The 27,657-nt window shown below is 40.2% G+C and overlaps 2 protein-coding genes across 20 annotated transcripts in view; both read left to right on the plus strand.

Moving 5' to 3' along the window:
* The window catches only part of MYO5A (myosin VA), a 98,644-nt gene extending 91,265 nt beyond the window's left edge, over positions 1-7,379 (plus strand). For 15 of the 16 annotated variants that reach the window (XM_039557407.1, XM_019280907.3, XM_019280911.3 and 12 more), the window contains 4 exons: positions 494-776; positions 1,587-1,761; positions 3,112-3,192; positions 4,036-7,379. In XM_039557407.1, coding sequence (XP_039413341.1) covers positions 494-776; positions 1,587-1,761; positions 3,112-3,192; positions 4,036-4,188 — 692 coding nt within the window. In that variant the 3' untranslated portion in view covers positions 4,189-7,379. The remainder of the gene's footprint in view (positions 1-493; positions 777-1,586; positions 1,762-3,111; positions 3,193-4,035) is intronic. The other variant, XM_019280918.3, reaches the window with a different exon arrangement.
* A 953-nt stretch (positions 7,380-8,332) lies between these two features.
* Positions 8,333-27,657, plus strand: part of MYO5C (myosin VC) — a 33,428-nt gene continuing 14,103 nt past the window's right edge. For 2 of the 4 annotated variants that reach the window (XM_039557424.1, XM_039557428.1), the window contains exons 1-24: positions 8,333-8,411; positions 11,109-11,219; positions 12,075-12,240; positions 12,509-12,653; positions 13,061-13,217; positions 13,759-13,902; positions 14,820-14,901; positions 15,482-15,589; positions 16,116-16,222; positions 16,861-17,126; positions 17,532-17,613; positions 17,938-18,078; positions 18,756-18,881; positions 19,484-19,567; positions 20,440-20,574; positions 20,915-21,012; positions 22,494-22,580; positions 22,667-22,778; positions 23,704-23,915; positions 24,533-24,698; positions 25,049-25,195; positions 25,745-25,909; positions 26,137-26,230; positions 26,798-26,861. In XM_039557424.1, the coding sequence (XP_039413358.1) occupies positions 8,385-8,411; positions 11,109-11,219; positions 12,075-12,240; positions 12,509-12,653; positions 13,061-13,217; positions 13,759-13,902; positions 14,820-14,901; positions 15,482-15,589; positions 16,116-16,222; positions 16,861-17,126; positions 17,532-17,613; positions 17,938-18,078; positions 18,756-18,881; positions 19,484-19,567; positions 20,440-20,574; positions 20,915-21,012; positions 22,494-22,580; positions 22,667-22,778; positions 23,704-23,915; positions 24,533-24,698; positions 25,049-25,195; positions 25,745-25,909; positions 26,137-26,230; positions 26,798-26,861 (3,026 nt within the window). In that variant the 5' untranslated portion in view covers positions 8,333-8,384. Of the gene's footprint in view, positions 8,412-11,108; positions 11,220-12,074; positions 12,241-12,508; positions 12,654-13,060; positions 13,218-13,758; positions 13,903-14,819; positions 14,902-15,481; positions 15,590-16,115; positions 16,223-16,860; positions 17,127-17,531; positions 17,614-17,937; positions 18,079-18,755; positions 18,882-19,483; positions 19,568-20,439; positions 20,575-20,914; positions 21,013-22,493; positions 22,581-22,666; positions 22,779-23,703; positions 23,916-24,532; positions 24,699-25,048; positions 25,196-25,744; positions 25,910-26,136; positions 26,231-26,797; positions 26,862-27,657 lie in introns of those variants that run through there. The other 2 variants (XM_039557425.1, XM_039557426.1) reach the window with 2 other exon arrangements.

The raw sequence follows: 27,657 nt of genomic DNA on the forward strand, positions 1-27,657 counted from the left end.
ATGAGAACTCTTAATTGAAATGAATATGGAGAAAAATGTTTGGTTGTTATTATGGACAGCAGTGAGGAATTAAATAACAAGCAGTGATAAAGCTAACGTTCAGAGAGGGGGTTTTTTTGTTAAGAGTACTTCTCATTTTCTGTTCAGACAGTACTCCCACAGAAATTTTCATGATGCTTTCCAGTCACAACATTTAGAAGAATGGAACGGCTCTTGGTTTGTTGATTCCACTGCTCATATGACCCTGGGAGAGAAAAAGTACTTTCCTGAGCTGCAGTCAGACTGTCCTTTCAAACACACATGCTGGAATCTTTCTAAAAACCCTGTAAACTTAGATCTTGCGGAGCATAGTGGGGCACACAAGTTCTGGGAATCATGGTAAACTGTGGCTAGCAGAAAGCCCAGCCTGCTCTCTCTGTTTTGCTGTCTTGCACAATATGCTTGTGTATCAGCAGTTTTCAGTCATTACAATAATGTTGTCAATCAAATGCAGTTTCAGGAATGCTGGAGCACGAGACCATCCAAGGTGTCTCAGGGGTGAAGCCAACAGGGCTGCGGAAGAGAACGTCCAGCATTGCTGATGAAGGCACCTACACCTTGGACTCCATCATCCGGCAGCTGAACTCCTTCCACTCGGTGATGTGCCAGCATGGAATGGACCCCGAGCTGATCAAGCAGGTGGTCAAGCAGATGTTCTACATCATCGGGGCCGTGACGCTCAATAACCTCCTGCTGCGCAAGGACATGTGCTCGTGGAGCAAAGGAATGCAGATAAGGTGGGAAAGCTGCTTACGCTTCTCTTGGATGTGCTGCTGGAAATCTTACTGAGCTCTTGACATTGCTGAATATCATTTTGGTGTAACCACAGAGGCGTCTGGAATATTTATTTTTCCACGCACAAACAGGTGCAGATGGTGTTAAACTGATTTGGTGAAATTTGGTTAAAAACAGCTTTGTTGACTTTGGTCAAATCCTACCTGACATTCAAGGAAATGTGGTAGAAGCAAACCAAGTGTTTCATTATCAAGTGGGAATCAGAACTGTAGGTGAAATGTTGGTAATTGCTTTCTCAGCTTTTAGAGAAGAATAGCAAACATCCTGCTGGGTGTTTTTCTGTCCTGGTGGTGCAGTGGATACCTCTTTGTCCTCACTAGTTTGCTGCATCCTGAGGTAAAGCCATCTGAATCACCTCCTGCATTTCACATCACTTGTCCAATGGATTTTAGTGGCATGTGTCAGGAAATTTAGCCAGGGCATTCCAGTCCCTCAAGTACCTTCCAAAGCCTCACTGTACTTTAACATGAACAAAATCTCATTTGTCTTTCTTCTTATCACATTCATGCAATTAATAGGAACAGAAACAAATAGGAAAAACTAGTTAGTGGAAATCTTTGACCATAGTTTCTAACTGTTAGGAAAATCAAAATTCCTGTATTAATTGGAAGAAAGAAGTATGAAGAGAAAATAACAGGAAGGAAAAACACATAAGGACAAAGAAACAGCACTGGGAAAGAGAAACTGCACATGCTTTCCATTTATCCATAATCAAACGTTAATGTTCCTGATGCTCTTACCTCTTTGTACAGATACAATGTGAGTCAACTGGAAGAATGGCTACGTGATAAAAATTTGATGAATAGTGGGGCTAAGGAAACCCTGGAACCCCTCATCCAGGCTGCACAGTTATTGCAAGTAAAAAAGAAAACGGATGAAGATGCAGAAGCCATCTGTTCAATGTGCAATGCACTGACTACTGCCCAGGTGAGCCAATTCTCATTGTGTGTCCTGCTGCCCCTCCTGAGCAGCTCTCTGCTCTCTTGGTGTTTGCTATCCCTGCCAGTCTGCTGTCACACACAAATTGGAGGTTTCTTACTTCGTTTTCCATTAGTACAACTAAAACAGATTAAGTTGGAGGGGTGGAAAAAGGACCAGACCCTTTTGAGCCTGATGCTAGAGATAAGTTTTGAGCAAAGGAGAGGAAGCTCAGTCGGTTGTGTGGGCTGCAGTGCCATACACAGTCTCAGTTGGTGGAAATCCTTAGAGAAAAGTCTTCATTCAAAGACATCTCTGTACTCCAGACAGCTCTGCCTCGGATAGAAGGAAATGATCTTTCTGCCATCAGAGTTGGTATCCAGCCAAGTTAATGGACAATTCAAGTGGAGCTGTTGTCTCTGAGTCTGCAAACAAGAGTGTAAAGTTACTGTGCCCATTAGCCTCAAAGGCTGAACCAAGTGGATCTCAGTGAGCAGACTCCTGTTTATGACAGCTTAGATTTTGTACAGATATTTGCACCTTTTTTCAAACCATTATACATTTGTATAGAGCTTGCACAGGAGTAAATGGACCCAAGCATCTTTGATGCTCACTGAACAGTTCTCACCAGGAAAGGGAAGAAATTTCTTCATTTCTTTCACAGTTGTGTCAGCACTAGCAGTTGCACTGATACAGCCATTTTGACTTAGTAGTCCACATTACTGGAAAACCACTTAATTTTCTATTGAATAGGAAGTAGAATTCCATGTGCTTGAAAGTGTTTTAACCTTTTAGCAAAGTGTTTTGGTTTTTAAAAAAGGGACTGTTAAAAAAACAAAGAGAATTTTTAATGGGTTTTACAAGTCTAACCCATATTATTATTTAATAATATGTCTTTGTTATACAGTTGTTTCCTTTGGTGGTTTTAGCCCTATTTTTAGAGAAATAGCTCACTCTCTTGAAAAACAGTAAAGTTGTAAGACCACAGAAGGTCATGACTACAGAAGGTCATAATAACAGGGTCAAAATTAGGATGAGAAATACATCATGTTTTTGGGGATGGGTAGGAAAACAATCAGTTACTTCCCAAGTGATTTTTCCATCATTTGGTATTTTCACCACGTATGTAGAAATTTAGAGTTGCTACCTCCAAAGAGCATATGTTCTGAAGGAGGCAGTTATATAACGTAGCGTTGAGCAGGGTGATGGAATTCTGCGTGAATAAATAAAGCAAAAAATAACGCTTAAAAGTTTTCTTTTTTTAAATAGCTAATGTTAAAATTATATTATTGGTAATGATGGATGCATCTGTAGATTGATCAGTAAAATGAACCTGAGAGTGATTGTTCTTCTTCACAGATTGTAAAAGTTCTGAATTTGTATACTCCAGTTAATGAGTTTGAAGAGAGAGTCTTGGTGTCATTTATACGTACAATACAGGTATGTCTGTATCTTTTCACCAAAACCCATTTGACTGTTTCTAAGAAAACCTCTGATCAGCCAAAATAGCATCCTGAAATACGCTCAGGAGTATGAATTAAATTATGCTTTTTAGGTATAATTTTTTGACTGCATTGAAAAGGTGATGTCAGCCTTAAAGTTTTAAGCACTCACGCATTACTGCCTCCTGACTTACATAAAAGTGTTAGTTTCCCTGTCACTATGTATGAGGTGAGAATTATACATCTTTGTCTATGTAAACTCACTTGTATGACAACTTTTCAAGCAGTAAGATTTATGCGTGCAAATTTACTCAGACCTGTGTCTGCATGTGGAGTTCTGTGCTTTGAAAACTGAGGCCTATATCCATACCAAAGTTCTTCATTTACCCCTTCTGTTTTTGTATATATTGGTGAAAATGAAAAGTTTTGAAAACTCCAAAGCAAAGCAGCCAGTAGAGCAGAATAAAAAAACAAACACAAACTTTCAGGTCTGTTAGAAATTGAATTACAGTATCACAGGACAAGGGAGATTGGGAAGGTAGGACTGAGATAAAGCTGTAATTCCACTTACGGAAAAGATGGTTACCAGATACTGGGCAGAGTCTTCCCTTTGCAGGGAATCCAAGTATTTCCAGATTGCATTGTAAGGGGGAGATGTGCAGAACTGCAGCTAATCAAAGTAACTGCAGTTTAATGGCACAGTTGTTGTAAATGTGTGGGCTGAGCTTAGTGCAGAGTGAGTGTTTGCACACACACTGTGTAAGCACAGATCATCTTTGTGAAATGATTGTTATCAGTCAGGTGGCCAAATGCTGATGTCATCACTTTCTTGTCTTTGCAGGTGCGTCTGCGAGACAGGAAGGACTCTCCTCAGTTGCTCATGGATGCTAAACACATCTTTCCTGTTACTTTTCCATTTAATCCATCCTCTCTGGCTTTAGAAACCATTCAGATCCCAGCCAGCTTGGGCCTGGGCTTCATATCACGTGTCTGATCCCAAGGATGTCCCGTCAGTGTTAGATGGAGAACCAGTTGCCTGATACCTTTACCTGTTAAAACCTAGTGAGCCACCAAACCCACGTTTTCTGAACAAAAGCCTCTCTGAGCCCAGATATGTAGTTAAGGTAGCTGGGAAACAGCACAGCAGCACCACAGGCTGGAGGCTCAGAGAAAGATGTGCACTTGTGCTCGGTCATTGCATTTATGAGGACATCACTGATCCGTACATTCCCAGAGTATGGAAATCGGGCTTGGACAAAAATTGTGTCATCAGCTGTCTAGAGACATTTTTAGATCTTTAGTAACATATTTAAATAGTGTAAATTAAAATCCATATGTAATCTTCTCATAGGCGGGGACCAATAGGGACAGTCACAGTCCTGGACGTGGAAGACTTGAAAGTAAGGCATTTTGTAGTAGAATACACAGTCACGTGGGAGCCTGTTACATTTAATTTGTAAAAACTGGAATGGAAAAACACAAACTGGCAATATATAAAATTATTTCTTAAACCACTTCCTCGTTTATGTCAGTTTGACATAAATTGTAGTGATAAGTCTTATAGCTCACTATATGCTCTAACTTAGGTGTTCATTTGTTAGAACTGTGGTTTACCAAGCAAACTAAATCAATTGCTGCTGCATATTCTGTTGTTTTAAATGTACAACAGTATCATACTAAGCACTAAAAATAAGATACTTCATTTTTTGTTGTCAAACTTATTTACAGTCTGTTGCAGTCTGTTATTTTAACTGGATTTTTGCACATTGTATCAAATAACACCTGTAGAGGAAAATGGTAACTAAGCACAAGTAGCACACTGGAAATTATATGTTTAGTTATTTTTAAAAGTAGTTAGCTAAAGATACAGAATCTTGAAGCAAGCGATCAGAAGTCAGTAATGATTTTAGTATTTATTTAGGTTATAGAGTCCGTCTAATGTTGTTCTTTGTTTGTAGACCCCAGAGATGACAAGGTGTATTTTGAGTATAATCTCTTTCAGTTTTTTGCCACTTAAAACCAGGAAAAAAGTCTTCTTTCACACTGGAATAAGAGAGGAAAAACTTTAATAGAAACTTTCTGCAGTAGCCCCAGGCTCTCATTCTTAGAAGGGTTGACTAACAAGAAAGTTAAGTAGGTTTTGATTATGATGCTGTCACTTGACTATGATTCATGCTGATTTAATGGTTGGGAATCAGAGTGCATAATGAGAAATTGAGTTATTTTGAATGTTGCACATTTTACTGGAAAAGCTTTTCTGTCTCACACATCTTGGATCTGCTATATAAAATTCACATTTCACAATGTGAGGCATAAGTGTGGAGGCCTTGCTTAAGGTTCCGGTTCTGTGGTGCGTGGCTCAAAAATAAAAAATAAAAATAAATAAAAATAAAGCTACACACATTGCTCAGTTGCATTGTGCAATATTTTTAATGTATTATAATAATCTGCATCATAGTGTTAACATTAATTTATTTTACAATATTGATAAATAACCTAGAGGTACACTATTAGACTATTTGGTGCTCCTCTGTTTGCCTGCAAATTCACAGAGATAAGATTTGCTGTTAAGCAGACTGAAACATTTCAGTTTTGTGTTACTTGAGAGGCAGACATGCTGTTTGTATGGTTGCTAAAACTGGAAGTAAAGACAATGTAAACTTTGTCAGTATGATTTAAGATGCTCCTGCCATATTACGTTTGATGGATCATGCCAGTACTTCCAAGAACTTAATAGTGCATTGTAAAAACGTTCTGAATGATCTTTGCTAAATGATTTAGATTGTTTTCCTGTGCATCATATACCAAACACTCCTTTTTCAAATGTTACTTGATTTCTGAAACTCTGGCTACTGTGAGCTGGCTCCAAATGAGGTGTAAGGTCATTTTCAGACTGTCAGGGGTACTGTACTTGTGAGAATGTAATGGCAAAGCCTTCACATCCAGTAAAGGGTTAGGAAAGAAAATACATGAGAACATGCTGACCTACCAATTTTTTTTTCCTATTGAAAAACAAACAATTGGCTTTACAGTATGTTCATACTGTAGATCAGGAAATGTATCCACTACTTAAGCGTTAGTGTTTAAAATGTATGCCTAAATGTATTTTTGTTTATTTTTTAAGTTTGTTTACCTGTAAAAAGCCTTATTGTATTGTTTCCTTAAAAGAAGTAGTGTTTAGTAATTTATAGGTATCATCCTTAAACTCAGTGGTTTGACTGGTATTACTTTTATATCACATTAAAAGTATATGCTGCTTGACATGTTTTAAAGGAAAATATTTTTGAGTTGGAATAGATGTGTAGTTGGTAATTCATCTAACATTTTACATGGCAGTATTTTACATGCACTTTTCAGAAGTAAAATTTTAGTGTGAGTGTATAATATAACTTTTCACCTTAGGACTAAAATCTCTTTAACCATGGAATATAATGCAGAATTATTTTAAAAACTCTTTTTTTTCCTTTGAATCATTGTTATGCTCTTTTAATGTGGACATATCTTTTATATTTTAATTTATTATCTATTGAGATGATAGATTTTATCAGATGCTGGAAAAATTACTTGTCAATGACCCCTTAGAAATATATACAGTTATTCTACAGATTTTGCACAATAATTACCTCATTCAGTTTGGTGTATTTTTATTCCAGTGATCATTTTATTCTGATGTTTAGGACACAGTCTTCGATCCAAATTTTGAAAAACTGCTTCTCACACTTCAAACTGGGATGGGACATAAAAGTGCTTAAGTCAGTTAAATGAGATTAATCTATTCTATCACAGGAAAAAGTAGCATCAGCTTCATTGTTGACAGTGGATTGATATCCAGCAACATTTGTTCCCAACTTGGAAACACCAGCAATTGCAATTTGAAGGTCTATATGTAATTTGTGATTTAAACTGAACACATTTCAAATACCATACTAAAACTATGAGCAAACACTTGGGTTTTTTAAGATGCTGATACTTCATGCGATGAGTAAAAGCCTTTAAACGTAGGTTTTCACTTGATGCCACTACGGTACGTAGATGAAAAACAAAACATTGTCAGAATTACCTGAGCTCTGATCTGTTGTAGTGTCTGATGTTGTACTTAGTAAATGTATGCATCATAAAAACTGTAGCCTAATAGCTATCACTGGAAAATGTCCAAATAAAAGTACAACTGTACGGTTTGTTTCAGATGGTTTTTGGTTGGTTGGTGGCCCATGAGCTGTGTGCTGGCATAGACCCCAGAGGGTCACAGGGTTCCCTCTGCCTCCATGGCAGGCTCGGTGTTGACTGCCAAGGGAGTTGGTTAAAATCTGAGGATGTGTAAATACACACCCAGATAGCAGCAGTGAGCCATAAACCGCTGTGCTTATGGGAAAATACTTTGTTTAACGTAACCCATTTCTGTTAGGGTGTTTTGTCACCTAATATTAACTGTTCCTGAAATAAAATTTCAGTAACTTCACTAAAACACTAATTCCCTTTTGTGCCGTGAAAGCTCCTTGTGCCAGGTGGGGAGGGCTGGTGGGTCTCTGGGCACGAATCCACCTGCCCAAACCTGGCACTGTGGTTATTCGAATCTTCTTCCTCATAAAGGCTATTTAAATGTAGCACCTGTTACTGCCTTAAACCTACTACATGCACTCAGAGTTGTTAATTTGTGCCTTATTCTCAGTTCGTTACAGAAATTCCTTTACAGTGCTTTGTAGGGAGGCGATTGATGCTTCTGGTGGTTTTCCGTGCTGGGTCAGGACTGCCCCTGGGGCCCCTCCGGCCGCTGCAGTGTCCCTTATTCCCGATCCCTAGAGCTGTGCCGGGGCCGGGGGCGGGGAGCGGGGCAGGGCGGGGAGCCGGGAGCGGGGCAGGGCGGGGAGCCGGGGCCGGGGGCGAGGAGCCGGGAGCGGGGAGCCGGGAGCGAGGAGCCGGGGCCGGAGAGCCGGGAGCGAGGAGCGGGGAGCCGGGAGCGAGGAGCGGGGAGCCGGGAGCGAGGAGCGGGGAGCCGGGGCCGGAGAGCCGGGGCTGGGGCCGGGGAGCCGGGAGCGAGGAGCGGGGAGCCGGGAGCGAGGAGCAGAGCCGGGAGCGAGGAGCCGGGGCCGAGGGCGGGGAGCGGGGCAGGGCCGCTCCCCACGCCCCGGGGCGGGGCCGGGCCGCACTGCGGCCGCTGCGGAGCCCCGTCCGTGCGGCGGCGGTGCCCCGATGGCGCTGGCCGAGCTCTACGCGCAGGTGAGCGGGCTGTGGGGCTGCGGGGCTGCCCAGGGGAAGGGGCCGGGCCGGGTCTCAGCGCGGCTGCCGCGGCACCCGGCCCGCACCGCAGGGCACCGAGGGGAGCCGCTTCGCCTTGAGAGAAGCGCTCCTTTAGCGGGACTCTCGGCCTCCAGGAGCGGGTCTCGCTGTCCTGGCCAGCGATTAGGCAACGGGAAGGCTCCAGTGCCCTTCCCTGGGCACTCGGGCTCGGAGCGCCGCGCTTTCTCTTGGGCAAACACGGAACCTGTGTGGGAGAGCTTGGCCCTAAAACAAAGATTCTTTCTCCTTAATGCACCTGCCGAAACTTTTGCACAACTTTCCCCACTTCTCCGGTAGTCACCGGAGTGTTGTGACGTATCGTTTGTTTGCTTAGCTTTAAATAACAGAACCAACATGGACATGTTGGCGATTTACAAACCTGTGCCTCGTCTATTGCGAGAGCAGCTGCTCCCCCTGAGCCTGGGGCTGCAGCGCGGCTGGGTCCTGGTGCTGGTGCCGCTCTCGGAGCCGCTGGAAGAACGAACGTGGTTTTCCCGGGAATTGTGTCGGGCAGGTGAAGGGGGGAAGGAGTGCGGGTGTAACCTGACACGGAAATGAGCAAACTCCGTCTGTTTACCTGCGAGGCAGGGTTTGGAGACAGCCAACTCTAGGCTGGGTGCATTTGCCAGTGGAGGCTCCTGCGACTCCAGGGGCCTTTCCTGAAGAATCAGTGCTTTTATCGCATTCTTCTTCCTCCCTTTCTCGTCCTTGACTTAATGCAGTTCATTTTCTTACATGGGAACGCACTGTGTGCCCCTGAGGCTGTTTGGTGGTGATATTTTAACTCGCATAGGAAAACAGCAAACAAAGAATTCAATTTAACAAGCATTTTTTGTAAGCCAGGAGGTCAGCATAGTGTAGGAATGATACAAATAACAATTTACAGGTAGGTAGATAGATACACATAGAAAACTCAAATATAAAGCTAATTCAGCCACATCTTTCATGTGGCCATTAAATAGATCCTTGTGGAGCTGGGCTTTTGTCCAACTGGTCAGAGAGATGAAAACATTGCCATTATAGTGGTTTGGGGTAGTTTAGAAAATATCTTAGTGATTTTGGATACTGTGTGAAAAAATGCCATCATGCTGAAAGCATCAGCAGGGAGGTGTCGTGGAAGCGGCTCAGGTTTCCATGGGTGTTCATGCCCTGATGAGCACCAGGTTGGCGGGTGGCTCACTAGAAAGGGCCGTGTCTGTCCTTAGAGATACTGAAAACTCAGCTGGAGAAGTCACTGAGCAACACCAGCTAACTCACAGGGCTTTCTTGTGCAAGGCCCTCTTCCCCTAAATTGTTTGGTGTTGATCCTTGGGGGTTAGAATTACAGAAGCTACAGCTGTGCAGTGGGGTTTGCTCTGACGGCACCCACCATGGTTCACTGGGGTTCTTGGGGCAGAGACAGTCATATTCTGAGGATCTACTGGAGCTTCCAAGGCTTCTCCCAAATTAGAGAGAAAAAACGTCATTTGCGCCAAAACCAACAGTTGCAGCACCAGAACGAGAAGGAATACCCGTCCCCAAGGTGGCTGTGGGTCTGCTAACACTCCATGAAATCGTGACTAATGTTAATTTTTCAAGTAAGCAGCTGCAGCAGTTCTCACAGGTTTATTTAAACAGCTTGTTTCAACTGACCATGAATATGGCTGAGGTGAGGGAATTAAAGGAAGGGTTCTGGCTATCAAAAGCAGAAAGGTGCTGAAAGAGTTTACATCATGGTCTCTTGTGTGAGTAGGGACACATGATGTCACTTTGTCAAACCCTGTCAGGATGAGAAGGATGCACTACCTCAGTAGAGAAATTCCCTACTGACTGAGGTTTCCAGCTGTGTTATGTCCTTTTAAGGAACGTTGTTTCTGATAGCTTTTCAGGCAGAGCATTTAAAGAAGTTGCTTTTGCTTCAGAGTTTTAACTTCAGCATAGGAGAACTAAATGGTTCAAACCATTTGAATATTTTCTTCAAATATCTGTGCTTCAGAAGGTTAGAGGTACCTTGCTGGGAAGGAGCTAAAGTAAGCCAGTTGATTGCTCATAAAGAAACCTGCTAGGAGTCTTTGAAGTTTGTCCTAGAGCAGGGAAAGATGTTTGGAGGTTGCTCTCCAGTCCCATTAAAAGAAAGACTGCACAGACCCTTTTTTGGGAATGGCAATGTGCCTGTGGCAAAATGTGTTCTAAGTTCAGTGTCCTAAACTTGAATTCAGGGAAGTGATTGTCTGAATTCTGGTAAATGAGATGCTTTCTCTGGTACTTGCTTATTTGGACTCTCCTAGAAACCAGTTCTCTCCCTTAAGTGTATTTTATTATTTGTTCAGTGTTAGAGGGTTTGAAGAGCCTGGCAGCAGTCTGGCCCTTGCTCACCTCCCTGCATGCTGTGTTCTTCTGCACACTCTGCACTGAACAGGAGCAAAATATGCATGTCTGAAATTAATGAGTCTGCTTTCTTTTTTTATTCTTTCATGAAAAATAACAAAACCACAAAAAATACATCCTGCTGTACAGAGCTAATAATAATAATCCCTAAAAGTCCTGGCATCCAGTTCAGCTTCTGGGTTGCACTTGATGTTTGAAAGGTATTTTTTCGTGCTAGTCTGGTATTATGATAGTAGCTAAACTAACTGTTACCTTGTTTTTCTGTTGCAGTACAATAGGGTTTGGATCCCTGATAACAAAGAAGTTTGGCAGTCTGCAGAAATCACAAAAAGCTACAAAGCTGGAGACCGTTTTCTCCATGTGCAGTTAGAAGATGGAACTGTAAGGAGAAAAGCTGAATTATTGTGGGGTTTGCTGAGATATGTTTATGTAGAAGCATAGGACTCACATTTGTGGGATCTAAATAACACGTACATATTTCCTTTTTTTATCATATTGGAATTGGTACAGTACACATCTGCTGCCCAAAAATACGAGGAGTGCAATTCCACTGTCTGTATAACGTTAGTATGGAAAACATACCTCAAGATTGCTTTGGAAACAAGCCCTGAAACTCATCTCAAGTTGAAGCAAATCAGAAGTGCAGGACAGGCATAGTTCTCTCTCACAGAGCCAGCTGCTGCTTTTTTTGTTGCTTTATGTAAGATCTGTTAATTTTAGTATCCAAGTTGTTTACAGATTTAATACTTTGAAAGTGTTTCTGTATTTCTGCATTCCTGCTCCATAAAGACAAGTATTAAAGGTATGATTAAATGGATTTGTTGAAAGAAAGAGAATTGAGTTTTAAACTTTCTGTAAAGAAAACTGAGGGGTTGCAAGTGGGGATAGTTACAGAGCTGACTTGAGTTCTGACCAGGGCTTTACTTTCATTCAGTTGCAGCTGATCTATTATTCTCATCTGTACTTGAAATATGTGTGTGTTTGGAGAGCTAAAAGTGAGTCCCATTTTTACAGATTTCAATACAAAATATTGTAAATAAAGGGAATGAGGCTTGCTTTTTCATAAGGAACCAACAGGTCCAATTTCCCCAAGTTCAGTGGGATGTGTGGAATCAATGAAATAGAAGATCAGGCAGGGCTCCATCAACTCTGTAACTTCATGTAAAGGTAGAAGATGAGTTTCTTTTTATGCAACATAATGCATTTTACGACATTTCAAGTAATTTTTGTGGACAGGAACTGAATTACCCTGTTGATCCAGCTCCTTTGCCACCACTACGAAATCCTGACATCCTTGTTGGTGAAAATGATCTCACTGCCCTCAGTTATCTCCATGAACCAGCTGTTCTACACAATCTTAAAATTCGTTTTGTGGAGTCTAAGCTTATCTACACATACAGTGGTAAGCTAAGTGAAATGAAGAGTTTTTAGAAAATCTTTTTTTAAAAAGTATTAATCTTTGTTCAGTTTGCAATATTGATGTGTGTAATGTTTTCCTGAAGTGTATTTTAACTTATGTTAACTGGTTTTATATATGAGTATAGACTTGTTTGTTCATCAGCATCTTCTACTTAGAAAATATTTCTAGTTTGTATTATTTTAACTTGCCCAAACCAGGCATTTCATGTAACTAACTGTGGTTTATTTTTGTTTTGTACATTTGGTTGTAGGAATAATTTTGGTTGCAATAAACCCCTACAAGGAGCTGCCAATTTATGGAGATGCAATTATCCATGCATATAGTGGGCAAAACATGGGGGACATGGATCCACACATATTTGCTGTGGCAGAAGAAGCATACAAGCAAATGGCAAGGTTCAGTATGTTATTTAATGTCCATAAATAACACTTGAATTCTAGTGGCAGTCAGTGTTAATTGTCATTTAGTTTTACTGTGTATCTGCCATTGGCTATTAAGAATACCTTTGAACACGTAGCTTAATTAGAGGAGAAGGAATTCTTTAACCAGCTGAGGAATTTCTAGAACTCAAAACTCTTTTCGTTCTTGGTGAGGGGTAACACACTGGCTTAGTGAATAGCAATGACAAAAACCTAGAGGTTACAAGTGAAGAGGAGTAAGAGAAGAATAGATGAAAGATGGAACTGATACGTGAAGTTGGGCACAGCTGTGGTCTCAAACATTGTTTCATACGTGTAATTCCTACATTTATTCATGCACTTGAGACATATCTGATATAAACTGTCTGATTGTTTGCTTTTAGAAATAACAAAAATCAGTCTATTATAGTCAGTGGAGAATCAGGAGCTGGAAAGACTGTGTCTGCAAGGTATACTATGAGATACTTTGCCACTGTGAGTAAGTCAAGCAGCAATGCACATGTGGAGGATAAAGTATTGGCATCCAATCCAATAACAGAGGTAAGTTTTGGGGAGCATCTGTCAAGTCTGTACTCATCAAGGGAAGAATTCTGAGAGCTTCTGGGAAGTTTTGTTTGAAATCTTTGGGGATGCTTTATCTGTCTGAGTTAGATGTCTGGATTAGAAGTTCAGCCTCTGAATGTTACTGATGGAAAGAGGTGGTCAGCCTCAGGAGCACCCTGGTACAGTCTCATTTACCAGTGGCCCTTTGGAGGTGCTGGTTTGCCTCCAGAGCATTGTTTGACCACCTAATTAGATGATGATATAACAACATTGAACAAATTATTTGGTTTTATTTATGGGACCCTTATGGTGAAAAAGCCTACTTCGTCTAGCTTTCAGTTTGTGTAGCATTATACTGTCTGACTTGAGGCTTGTCGTCAGTTTTGGGCCTCTAAATTTAAGTTAACACAGCTCAATGCTGAGATTGATCTCTGAGCACCTTTGATTTTAGAAACCTGTAGTTGATTCCAATTTTGGCAAAGTTATTCTTTTGAGAGACGTGAGTACCTCAGATTGTAAAAGTTGATAATTTTTGTAGGCTGTGGGCAATGCAAAAACCACTCGGAATGATAACAGCAGTCGATTTGGAAAATACACTGAAATCAGTTTTGACCAGAGTTACCAAATCATTGGAGCTAACATGAGAACATACCTGCTTGAGAAATCCAGAGTTGTCTTTCAGGTGGGTAAAATAAAGTCTAGAATAGCCAGTGTCAGTATAGCTACTGATGCACTATACTAGGTCTGTATAGAAAATATTATGTGAAGTTCTAAGTAGTGTATCCAATCAGCATTTGATTTATCTTTTAACAGGAGCTAATATTATTTATTATAAGAAGTGATTTTATTCCACGTTCCTCCTTATGTTAAGTGAAGGATGCTCCTCAGGGACAGTTCCCTGAGATAAGTGCAAGAAGTATTTGAGAAATCTGTAACTTGTGGTCACAACAGTAGCAGAGGCCAATTGTGTCTGGAAAGGAACAGCATATACAGGGCAGAGAGATTCTCAGTAAAAAACTGGCTGAAAACTTATAAGGCCAGGGCTTATTTCATGTGACTCACTACAGTGTCATGGCATAATTGTGATAATATACTAAAGCAGGCATTTAATTTTATGAAACTGTTTTTCCAAAGGTTTCTTTTTTAGTAGTATTGTAACTTTTTAAGTCTGCTGAAAAATACTTCTGCCCTGAAGGATGGTTTGGAAATGGAGAGTTTTTTGAGTTCCCAACAGGGCAGTGTTCCAGCTGACACTCCTACACATCTTTTGGTTACAGGGTTTGACAGTTCTTATTAGTTGATGGTTGTTCAAGCTGAAGAAATTGTTAACATCCTTGGGGAAAGAACTCAGCATATTGGCAATGGAAATAAAGTATACTTGAATTGAATGTATCACTTTCAAAGCTCTTGCTGATGTCTAAGATGTGCCATTTTAATAATAAACAATTTCTTTGCTAAACTGTCTTGCAGCAGAATTTAGCCTTCAGTTATCATTATCAATTTATAATAGTGTTGAATATCACGGGTTTTTCTGTTAGTTTCTTCATTTCATTGTTAATTATCTTCTTCTGTAATGTTGCTCTTTGCTTTATTTTACAGTCAGAGAATGAAAGGAACTACCACATATTTTATCAGTTGTGTGCATCTGCTATGCAACCTGAATATGAGCATCTTAAATTGGGTAGGTCTCCAGAAAATAACCTGCTCTTCACTTTTGCAGTGCAGGATTTTAAGGCTGGGTTTTCGAGTGCAGGATGTTTAGTGCATTACAGCATAAATCTCACAGCCTTAAAGCAGGACCTGCTTTTTAAGTTGCTCAGCTGTTAATCCTGCTGGTTTTGAACTTGGTAGCAAATCCCTGGTAACTCAAATAGTGCACAGTCAAGTACCTGAGTGTCTTTGAAAATCTAATTTTCGTACTTTCTTTAGTGACAGATGCCACGTCAGCTTAGGGACTTGATTAATTTATCTACAGAGAAGCTGGGAGAAGCAGAATTCAGGTGTATGTTCACTCAGCCTCCCTTCCTGTTTGTTCATTAGGTGGAATATTAAGATTTTTAGGAATTATGGGTACTAATTTGTGTCAGTTTAACTGAGTTGGGTACATGGATTTCCCTCAGGAAAAAGAGGACCTCCAGCTCATTGCTGAAATGCTGTCCTCTGATAGCATCTTTAATTTTTTTGTGTTGTAAAGTTTTAACAAGCGGCTCTCCCCAGTCCCTAATTTTTGCAGGGTTACAAGATTTGCTTCTTATCTACAGGAAATGCAGAAGAATTTAACTACACACGAATGGGTGGCAGCACTGTAATAGAAGGAGTTGATGACAGAGCAAATATGGTGGAGACTCAGAAGACGTTTGCCTTACTGGGTAAATTCTTGGGGATACACTTTCAGGAGATTTTTTTTTTCCCCTGAAATGGGCAAAGGTAGATTGTTTCTGAAATATCCAAAACATTAGTAGTAACTACCAAAATATTTTATTTCATGGCTTGTCCATTGTGGTGTTGGTCTGTTCTCGAAGTGCTGGGCAGGAGCAATTAGCAGTTGGTGTTAATTGTTACTGGTCAGAAGCACTGAGGGCTGGAGTCTTCTTGGCCCTTAAACTAACATGCTGCAACAGAGGTGGAATTGGAAGCTTCTTTGCCCCTGTATGGCTTGTGTAAGAGCTAAATCAGACTTGAGCTGGCACTTGGGGAGGTGCAGGAACTTATACCCAATCTGTCATTGGATCAGACAGGCAGAAAATTGGCAGAACCAGGGATTTGTGCATAGTACTCTGCAGAGATGCTGTACAATTCTTGGCTGCACAGCAAAGCAAGTAACCCAGCATTGTTCTGCTTTAATTAACTGTACTGTTTCTGAGTATTTCAAATAATCAAGGAATGTTTTTTTAGGTCTGAAGGGGGATTTTCAGATGGATGTTTTTAAAATGCTGGCAGCAATCCTGCACTTGGGCAATGTGGAAATAGCAGCTGTTGGAGATGAGAGATCATCCATCAGTGTAAGGAAGTAGCTCATTCAGATACCAACATTTTCTATTCTATTTTATGCCAGAAGTGCTTTAGCAGTAGTTTCTCTCATATCTGGGGCCCAGAGCAGCATTAAATCTGGTGTACCAAACTTGACTGATTTCTCCATCCCCATCTGTGTGGAATCACAGTGAGTGTTCACACAGGCGCTGTTCTGCGCCCAAGTTCAGAAAGTCTTAACAAAAGGCAAAATGTGGCTAAGACTACACAGATCCAACTGATCCACAGCTGTTGGAAAATCCATTTTGGAGCTTTCTGCAGGGTGCAGGAAACAGAGCATGGTCAAAGCTGCTCAGAATGTGTCCCAGCAAGCTGTGCAAGTCTAAAAACCAAGAACACCTAAAAATAGACTGAAGTAACTTTCTTACAGTGTCTTAATCCAAAGCATCTCATCCAGTCCACATTTTTCTCTCCTGTATCAGGAGCTCTATCCAGCATTATTTGCTTTAGCTCATCTTGCTCTTTTGCCAGATGAAGGAGTAAACACAGCCCCTCGCCTATCTGAAAATAAAAATCACAGTTTGATGTCAGGGACGCAGGGACTTCCCTGTCGAGACAGCATTTAAGGTATTAAATGTAGCCTAATGATATTTCTTGATCTTCTTTAAAGATGGAAGATAAACATCTCAGGATCTTCTGTGAGCTTCTGGATTTAAACTGTGACAAAATGGCCCGGTGGTTGTGCCACAGAAAGATTGTCACGACCTCAGAGACGGTGATAAAGCCGATGACGAGGGCCCAGGCTGTCAATGCCAGGGATGCTCTGGCAAAGAAGATCTACTCTCATTTATTTGACTTCATTGTGGAAAGAATTAACCAAGCTCTGCAGTTCCCTGGCAAAAAACACACTTTCATTGGTGTTTTGGATATTTATGGGTAAGAAGTCTCTGGAAACAGAGTGCCTTTTCTTTGGCACGTTTTTGTGCTGGTAATGAATTTGGAGGGGCTACTTTTACTAAAAGGTCATGGTCAGATAAGTTCTTTAGCATCCAGATTAGTGGAAATGCTCAGCTACTATAAATACCAGAATTTTTTGTGAATGAGGTTTAAATTTAACTTCTGATGTGATACTTTTAGATTTAATTCTGGATTTTTTAACTGTATTATGCCTGGTAACATCGGCTTCTAGAGAAGTTTTGAAATTCCTTACCATCTTCATTAGTCTTACCTTTAGTTAATCTTCTTAAAAACGTTAGGATAGCTCCAAAGTCTTTCAGAGATGCTACCATTAGATTTTGATGTCAAAAGATTTTTTTTTTCCTTATTTGAATTGTGTTTCAGGTTTGAAACATTTGATGTGAACAGTTTTGAACAATTTTGTATCAATTATGCTAATGAAAAACTACAGCAGCAATTTAACCTGGTATGTTCTTTTTTTGTTACAGTTCTTTGTCTTGTTTTGCTTCAGGGTGGATATTAGTAAATGCTACTTGTGCTTGAGTAATGGATATTTCTGGATAATGCCTGCCCAGTAATAAATAGAAATATTTTGTTTTTATATGTGAGCGTAGCTACACACAAACGTACATAAATGAAAACTTTTGAGTTTATTTTCTTACAAGACAGACATGTAATATACTTCAAAGTATATTTTTTTCTCTCACATACAACTATGCGCATGCACACACTGTATTTGTCTTCCTTAATTGTAACCTTCTTTGTATTTTCATAATTTTTGCAAACCCAGCATGTCTTTAAACTTGAACAAGAAGAGTACATGAAGGAAGATATTCCATGGACTTTAATAGACTTTTATGACAACCAGCCTGTCATTGACCTTATTGAAGCTAAAATGGGAATTTTGGAACTTCTGGATGAAGAATGCTTGGTAATTTAAAAATTCTTGCATTTAGAGCTCATTAAAAAAAAACCAACTATATAGATTTTTACAAGTGGGGCTTGTAATCCATATTTTACCCTTTTCATTGGGAAATAGAGCATCTTCCTCAGAGAAGGAACAATAACGCTTGCCCTGTATTTGGCAGTTTTGATTGTAAATTACTTAGTCTATTTTCCTCTTAGAGAATTAGGAACCTAAAACTGAATCTTAGAACTTACCTAGAAGTAAGCCAGCAACTGGAGTTGATCACTGTGGGGGCAGTGCAGGACTGGAAGAGGTTAAGCAGGAGGGCAGTGGGGTCCTCATCCTTTTGCCCTTTCTGGGTCTGAGTCCAAGCAGCAGTTTGCTGCTGGGTGTCTTGCTCCAAGCAGGAGTTTGGACTGCTCAGTCTCCAGGAATCTCTTCCACCAATATTTTTTAAATTATGTTGTTCTACAAGTCACTAATTTTGATACAAAAATTGTGGATTAATACAACCTTCTTTCCTAAAAATATTTGCTATGGGGAGCCACCAGTGAGGCTGAAGAGATGAAAACTGGTTGTTATCAGGCCTTGTAATTCACTGAAGAGGTTTTATGCAGAGTGTTCATTGACAGCCAGCAGCTCTGCTGCTCCTAACAGCCCACCTGAGTTTGTTAAAGAGGTTGCCCTTCTCATTTTTACAGTTGCCTCATGGAAAAGATGAAAACTGGCTTCAAAAGCTATATAATAATTTTGTCAATAAAAACACGCTCTTTGAAAAGCCAAGGATGTCAAACACTTCTTTCATCATTCAGCACTTTGCTGATAAGGTATTGTTTCCCCATGTTTCTAGCAGTGGCTCATTCAGAAAAAAAAAAGTAATGTAGGAAATAGGGAATATTAACCACAGTTATTTGGAACTTCTATAAAATCGATCTTCAGTGCACTGTGCTATTTATTTATTGGTAATACTGCCTGTAACACACCACTTGAATGTAAGAAGTGCTTAAGGTAATGAATTTGAGAGCATAAAAAGAAATCAAGATAAAACAGCAGAAAAATAATAGAATGTGTCGATAGAACAGTTATAGTTGTAGCTCATACACATTTTAGTCTCAGTTATTTACATTACAGATGTGGTATTCCTTTTTGGTGTTTTGATTTGAAATCATAGAATAATGAAAAAAGGAGGAAAGAAATTCCTAATGAAGGCAGAAGGATTTGGATTCTGGCACTTTGTGCTGCTTCTAAATTTGCAGTATGCACATATGTAATCTTGAGATTATGGAATTGGGAAAAGCAGGCTTCCAGCCATCATGTTTAAGATTCATAGAGCTCTTGGCTACCACAGCTGAGAGAGTAAGAATTATTGTTTTGCCAACTGTTTGTTTATGTGCTGCTGAAAAGTTAATGATTTCACCTGTTTGCACAGGTAGAATATAAATGTGAAGGATTTCTGGAAAAAAACAGAGATACAGTACACGAAGTATTGATTGAAATCTTGAAAGAGAGCAAGGTTTGTGAACAAACAGTAATGATTAATTTTCTGAATACCTGATTTTACTGGAATTAATTCAGATCTGATTTTAAAATATTTGTACTGATATAAAGATTTTTAATAGGTTGAATAAATTAATTTATTCTTAATTTTTATTAATATTATACAAGTATCTGTTTCTAACATCAAATACTATACAAGATGAAAAAACAAAGTGTTCAACTTCCTTCATATATGTGCATTTACTTTGCTAGTTATGTTGGGGTTTTTTTTAATATTTCCCTTGAAGAGCATTTTGTAATCCTTGTAACTGAAAAACATTTTTTTTTCTGTAGTCATTACATGCAGCTTTGATAGGTGGTTTATCATTAACAACTGCCTTTGTTTATTCTTCAAAAGAGATTAGGAGAATGCCAGGGCAAGGAAAACATCAGGTGTCTTATGTGTGCCTGCCACTTCCCATCTGCTTGTCCCTTTGAAGTCTACAGCCTTGAGACTTCAGGATTACTCTTAAGAAGCTAACTTCATCTGACCTGAAAATATATTCTGAATTTAAATTGCATACTGCCTTAAGTGCTCTTATTTTTAGCTCTGCTCTGTGTTTGTGTCCATATTTGCTTATATTGAAATAGCTTTTGCAGGCTGCTTTCCCAGCTGTAGACTTCTGTGTGTGAAATGTGTAAGTGCTTCACAGTAGACTCAGAATCATTGCAACTCTTGTTTCAGTTGTTGTTTGTTTGTGGGTTAAATACCCACAGGTCTCAAAGTCCTGCAATACCTGGTCTAAGTATTAAAGGGTTTGCATTTTTTGTCATAGTAAATGTAATTTTGATTTAAATGTTGCTGCAGTTACACAGTGTTTAACTCTGGTTCTTTCACCACACTTTTAGTTTCATCTGTGTGCAAATTTTTTTCAAGACAGTCCAGTGTCCGTTTCACCTTTCAGTTCCTCTATAAACATCAAATCTGCCAGACCTGTTCTGAAATCACCCAACAAACAGCTCCGGACAACTGTGGGCAGTAAGGTACTGCACAGACCTGCTCTTCTGTGGTGTTTGTACTTCCTGGGGGGTGCTGGGCACTCTGAGACCCGATTCTGTCACTGTCCATGGGGGACTGTCCAGTTTTCAGGACAGCAAGAGCCACAGAGCAGTGCTCCAGGTCTGGGTATATGTAGGTGTGTTTATTTTATATATAGGAGGCTGTTGGGTACAGCCAGACTCTTCAATTTCCTGTGTTTAAGATCGAAGCACTAAGAATATCTCCCAATATCCAGCCAAAACCTAACAAATAATTAAACTACTAAGATTTTGCTTTTTGCTGGAAAGTTTCATTAGCAAAACTCTTGTGTCTGGTATTTTCTAGTTCCGGAACTCTTTGTCTTTACTTATGGTGACCCTCAATGCAACCACTCCTCATTATGTGAGATGCATAAAGCCAAACGATGAGAAGTTGCCTTTTGAGTGAGTATGTCAGTGGTGCTCAGCTGTGGTTTTCTGTTTCACTGTAGCAGTGTGTCAGCAAGCTAAATTCTTATTGTTGAGAAACTTCCCATACAGAACATACTTTTTCTTTCCAGATAGCTCAAATTTAAAAAATGTGTTGTCTTCCTACAAAAATATAATAATTAAGTATCATTGTTGTTGCCTTAAAAATTCTTTAAGCTAGTATTTTTCAAGTTAGATACTAGTGCTTGTGTATTTCTCAGAACGTTTTTAGGGCAAAGGTTGTCCACCTTTGGTTTAAGTTGATGAATATTTTGTATAGGTATGTTTGCCCTTATACAGTATGGACTAACCCCAGTTCATGTTTAGAGAATAAAAGCCTCTGCCATTTTCTTTGTGAACTTCCCTTTTGTCTGCAGAAATATTTAAAAGAGCTTTGTAAGTCAGAAAAGGTATGAACAGTGTAGAACATAGCCCTAGATTTTCCCCCAATTTTTATGTAATTTTAATGTTTTCGTACAATCATATGTGGCAGATAATTTTCATAATTCCTATGATCAGGTTGATAACCACTAACCATGAGTAGGAGTTAACTTTGATGCAGCTGTTGGTCTCTTGTGTGGCCAGACCTGTGGAAGCACTCTGGTTTCAGTGCTACAACTTCCAGCTGGAAGGCAGTGCACTGACAAATGAAATTAAAGCTTTTATCAGGAGGGAAGAGGCCAGATTTGATTCTAAATTAAGTCTTTTAAGTGTGTTAGTTCATTTTCTTGTAGCCAGACAAAATCTTTCCATGCAGAACATGTTACTGATGATACTATATCACTATCAGTGCAGTGAGCTCTCATGATTCTGCAGTGAGGGCAGAAATAGCTTGGGTAATGTAAAAACATGTCGGAATTAGACTAGAAGAGAGCACCATAAGCTTCTGAAGGAGGAGTGTAGTCATCTGCCAGCCACAGAGATCTCTTGGCTGGTACTGATTGACGCTGGTGGTGTGCTCTGTGGGTGTATCAGCTCCTGTCCAGAATTAGAAAGGGCCTTTCTGTGCCTTGTGTTTGTAATTTTGAACCCAGGTATTAATGAGTAAGTCCTGGTTTATTCTTAATGAATGGGCTAAAGAATACCTAGAGATTGTCTTCCTAGAGAGTTTCTTCCTAATGGATTGCTGAGGGGATTTATTTCTCTGTGTGTTTTGAGTTGAGAGGGGAACTGTTCTTTACCACTTGCTGCTATGAACTTCACAGTTAATACTGAAAAGAAACAAGAATTTTCATGAGAAGAATAAATACAGTCTTCCTTTGGTTTTGAGGAAGAAACAGAAAACCCAGATACATTTTTTTTAAAAAATTATGTGATGTGGAGTAAGACATTATATGAGAAGCAGGGAGCTTTGTGTCCTATGAGCAGAAATACAAATCCAGTTGGTAGAATGGTTCTAATTATTACAGCATGCCAAACCCAGCAGAAATGTAAAGTATAACACTGCGGTTTTTTAGGTTTGATTCCAAAAGAGTGGCTCAGCAGCTGCGAGCATGTGGTGTTTTGGAAACGATTCGGATTAGTGCACAGAGCTACCCATCCAGGTAGGGATAGCAGTGGGCCTCCCTGTGCCAAAGAATACCTAGTTGTCTGTTAAATGAGTTTAATTTGTTAACTTCTAATTTTCCAGGTGGACTTACATAGAGTTTTTCAGCCGTTACAGCATTCTTATGACACAGCAGGAACTCTCCATAAATGACAAGAAACAGATTTGCAAGATTGTTTTGCAGCGGCTGATCCAGGTTGGTTTGTCTGCACCAACCAATAGATGCATTACAGCATCTATTAGTAATAAAAGGTCTCTTTTGCCAAGAGTGGTATCTCTCCTCAGACAGGAAAGGTGTTCACATTATTTCTGTTTTTCCTGATTTACTGTGCTGTACACAGGCTTGTGGGTCAGTAACCTCGTGCTGTGGCACAGTCGTGATGTGGCCGTAGACAGAGGATTTAACCAATCTGTGCTCAATATTGTCACTTGAAAAATGGAAGATATTCTCTATTTATAAACCAGGAAACAGTAAAGGGTACACATTTGTCAAGTATTCCAAGCACAGGAGGGAGTTTGGTGGTGGAATGCAGCATATTGGAGAGCTGTTCAAAAATGTGCTATTTTGCACGTTGCTTCTGTCTGTTAGATGAGCCTGTGGTGGTGGGGCTGGTCCCAGTCAAGCCAGCGTGTGAGGACTGAGTTCAGATCCAGGGATGTGTGAGACCAAACACAGGCACACTTGCTGAGGAGCTCTGGCACAGGCCAAGGGGGAGAGCTGGAACTTGAAAGCAGCTTCACCCTGAGTTTTTGCTCACACAGCTCGCTGGTTCCAGGCTAGAAACGTGTATCAAAAGGTACTGCTGAGCCCATGGAAGCAGACCTGTAGGAGGAGGTGAAGAGGGTGCTTTTAAGGCCTTGATGATAAGTCCAGAGCCTCCCTTTAATTTTAGATCACGAGTGTACAGCTTCTGGTGTAGTTCTCTTGTGTATTTCCTGCTAAGTGGGTTTTCCCCCACTACATACTCCTGTCTACAAAAAAGGCAGAGAGGATATTCTTATTTAGGAAGATCATGTCTTGTAGAAGAGCTTGCCTGAAGTGACAATTTATAAAAATAAGAGAACATCTGGTCTACAAAAAACCCCTAAAAACTTAATGTACCTGCTGTTTTCTTTTTCAGGATCATAACCAGTATCAGTTTGGGAGAACAAAAATTTTTTTCAGAGCAGGACAGGTTGCTTACTTAGAGAAACTGCGCTCAGACAAGCTGAGACACGCGTGCATCCTGATCCAGAAGTGTGTCCGGGGCTGGCTGCAGAGGAAGAAGTTCCTGAGCATGAGGAAAGCAGTGGTCACGGTGCAGCAGTACTTCCGTGGGCAGCGCACAGTGAGGTGCTCGTGGCTCATCTGTGAATTGGCTCTTGGGGTGTGGCTGAGGGCATGTAGAAGGTCCAGCTGATGCCCAAAGTGTTGCTTTTATGAAAGAGCAGTTCAGGTTGCATTTCCATTTCCTCTTGATTGTAATGATGAGCTTGAAAGTGTTCGAGTTACTCAGCTGATGTAAGTACTCCAGCAGGTTTCCAGTGTTGTCTGCCAGATTCCCAAGAGGCCTGTCTGCCTGTAAGCTCAGTCCTTACCTGATAATACATGATCCAGTTGTTGTCTTGGGCTTTCTGCTGGGCTTCAGAGCCAGAGAAGAAATCAGGGGTCTATGAATTAGTAAGGACAAACTGTGGCAAAGAAAGTGCAGCAGTCAATCAAAGCAGAAAGATGGCTCTGGGTAGGCTTGGAGGTTTTCATAAAGAGACCATCAGAACAACTGCTTGTGGACAGATTTCAAAAGCTGTGGATAGCTCCCTCTCTTTCACTTTGGTTGAAGAATAAGCTCTGGTTTTGATATCTTCCCCTTTTTTTGTGTGTGTGTGTGTGTGTGTAATTTGACTGACCAAGGGAATGAGCATGAGAAATCCAGTGTGACCTAAGTAAATTTTATTGTCTTTTGAATTAAGGCAAGCTGTAACTGCAAGAAATCTGAAGGAAACATGGGCAGCTATAATTATTCAGAAGTACTGTCGGGGTTACCTGGTCCGCAGACTTTGCCAGCTCATTCATGTGGCTGCTGTGACAATACAAGCTTACACAAGAGGATTTCTAGCAAGAAAAAAGTATCAGAAGGTACAGCCTATCAAAAATTCTATTTCAGTAACTGGAAACAGCTCGTGCTCTGTAAAAAAGATGGGCTGTGGCAATTATCCCTAACAGATTACCTTTTGCAGGTCTGGTTCTCATATCTTCTGCTCTGATGGATTTTTTTTGTTTTACCAAGAGCTCTGTTGGGTTTATACTGGATGCAGACCATTTGCTGTGATTTGCAGTGGCTCAAATGTGTCTGCAGTCTGGGGATTTCAGTGCTTTGATATTTCCATGAGATGCATTGTCCTCACCAGTGCGTGTGCACTCACAGACCGTTACAACTGATGTGGGTTGAGCTAATTACAGACAGATGTTAATGCTTTGTTTTAAAGATGCGTGAAGAGCAGAAGGCTGTGATCCTCCAGAAATACGCCCGTGCATGGCTTGCCAGGCGCAGATTCCAGAACATTCGGTGCTTTGTGTTGAATATCCAGCTGTCATACAGAGTTCAGCAGCTGCAGAAGAAGATAGAGGAACAGGTGAGGGGAAGCAGTCAGCTTCTGATTTGTACTAATTTTTTTATCATATCTGTTCTAGTGAAAGATGTTGAATTGAGAAGACAGGAGAATATGTAAGGGTTATGGTCCTTTATAATAAGCTACCAGGCTTTCTAGACCCAGAGTAGAAAGGATCATCTAGGGTTTCCTTATATTTTTGGGTTAATTATGCAAATGAGAAGAGTCTGCAATTAACTTTTTTGGGTTTTTTTACTGTGTCTTACGTCCATCCAATCTCTGGGTGGGGTTACTTGTGGAAGGATGAGTGAGATACTGCTGTGGTGCAACATGTTTTGTAACTTCTGGCAATTCAACATTATGTTTATTTTGCAGCTTATTATTCCAGCCATTCCAGCCAAATTGCCTTTGAAATGGTAGTTTTAATCTGATTGATGGAAACAGTCCTGGGTTGAAATAATCATGGCTGATATGGGATGGTGAGCAAAGTGGGTCAGGTGCTCCCTTTAAAACTCTGTGGAACAGTTTCAGTGCGTGTTTGTGTTTTCTTTTATCCCATCCTGCTCATTGTAGAGTAGAGAAAATCATGGTTTGCTGGAACGATTGACCAGTCTGGCTTCAGCTCATATGAATGACGTGGATACAATTCAGAAACTTGAATCAGAACTCGAAAAATTCGCTGCTCAAAAGAGAACATATGAAGAGAAAGGGAAAAAATATCGAGAGGACAGTGAGCAGGTAAATTTAATGGCCATCTGCGTGCTTTTATTTTTAAATAATGTTTTCAGTTACTGGATTCATCAAACACATGATTTGAGAGTTTCTAAGTAACTGTACTCTTTTGGGGGGAGGCAGAAGGGGGAAGAAAGAGAGTCCATATATGCTTGTTAAAGTGTAAGATCTTCTGTGACCTATTTCTTCCTTCTTTGTAATTTGTATATTTTGCTTACTTTTTGTGTGTACAGAAAATCTTAGAACTTGAGAATCAGAATAAAGAATTACAAGAACAGAAGGAGACTTTAGAAATAAAGCTCCAAGAAAAAACTGAGGAAATGAAAGGTACAATAACTAAAGGGAGTTTCAAAGGAGTTATAGTGGGGTAAAGTCAGGTTTTCATCAAAAGTAAATTACTTTTGTTCTAATAAAAGCAATATAAATGCTGAAATTGTAGTAAATTGAAAGCTGGTCCTCCTCTTGCTTACAATGTGCAAGCATACAAATGCTTTTTATTTAATAGTTAAATTAAATTTGTTCTTTCAATAGCAGAAGCTCTCCTCCTGTTGTGTTTCCTTTTTCATACACACGTATTCCCTCAAAGTGTAGCTTCATCGTTGGTTCCTTTTGTACAACTACTTTTAGGAATCTTAATTTCAAAGGACACAGGCAGCACATGAGATAAAGTATACTTCAGATGAATAACAATTTGGTGCTTCAGAATCTTTTTGTTTCTATAGCATTACTTGTAAAGGGTACTGTGATAATTGTTGGCACTTGCGGAGTAATTTCAGCCTCAGAATATGTTAAGGATTGCTTATTAAAACAAAACTTCTCATTGTGGTCATGCTTTTTTAACAAATGTACACAATTGCATGAAGGTCTTTGAAATACTAAAATATTTTTTGACAGAGAAAATGGATGACCTCACACAGCAACTCTTCAATGATGTACAAAAAGAAGAAAACCAGCGAATGTATGTAATCTGAATTTTATTTCTTTGAAACAGCATTTGTGTTTTCTCTTTCCCTACCTTTCTTTCTCCTTCTGCAAATGTATTATGCTGACATCACTTATGAATCTGTCCATGCTCTTGGACATTAATGCTGGTACTGAGGTACTTCATGCAGAGTTTAGGAAAAGCACATTCTTGTTTGTGGGTGAGTCCTATGCAGGAAATTATAGTGACTGTTTTTTTGCAGTTTCCTGTCTTTTCATGTGTCTTTCTGAGAGCTGAAAGGCAACTCTGATCACACTGGTTTCTTTGGAGATATCCTCCGAATTTGGTCAGGACTGGAAGAGCAGCTGATGGCCACACCAGTCAGAACTCCTGTGAAGTGAATATGAAAGATTCTGCATGAGGCAAAGGCAGTGTTTGTAAAGGACATTTGGTTAAAAATATAAAGGAAAGAACTTTTTTCCCCCCCTTAGGTATTTAATTTGCAGTAAAAATCCTGTTGTACATCAACAAATGGCTGTTGCTTTGTAGCATGCTTTCCTTGGATCAAGTGTTTATTTCCCAATAACTCCTTTCCTGTACGAGACAGAACCTTCAGCACCAGGGAAATGCTGTTCCCTGAAGTGTGAAGAGAGCAGTCAGTCACTGTTCCTGAGGGCTGGAAGCTCTGGGGTGCTCCAGCTCAGTCTGATTTCAGCTGCCAATAACTTCAGACTGTGTTAAGAGGACTTTTTCTGCTAGTTTTTCTGCTTTGCTCATTACCTCTATTATGCTGGAAGCCAGTCCAATCCAGCAGGGGCTGGTGGAAAATGGA

Source organism: Corvus cornix, chromosome 10 (assembly GCF_000738735.6).
Source record: "Corvus cornix cornix isolate S_Up_H32 chromosome 10, ASM73873v5, whole genome shotgun sequence".
Classification (NCBI taxonomy): Eukaryota; Metazoa; Chordata; class Aves; order Passeriformes; family Corvidae; genus Corvus; species Corvus cornix.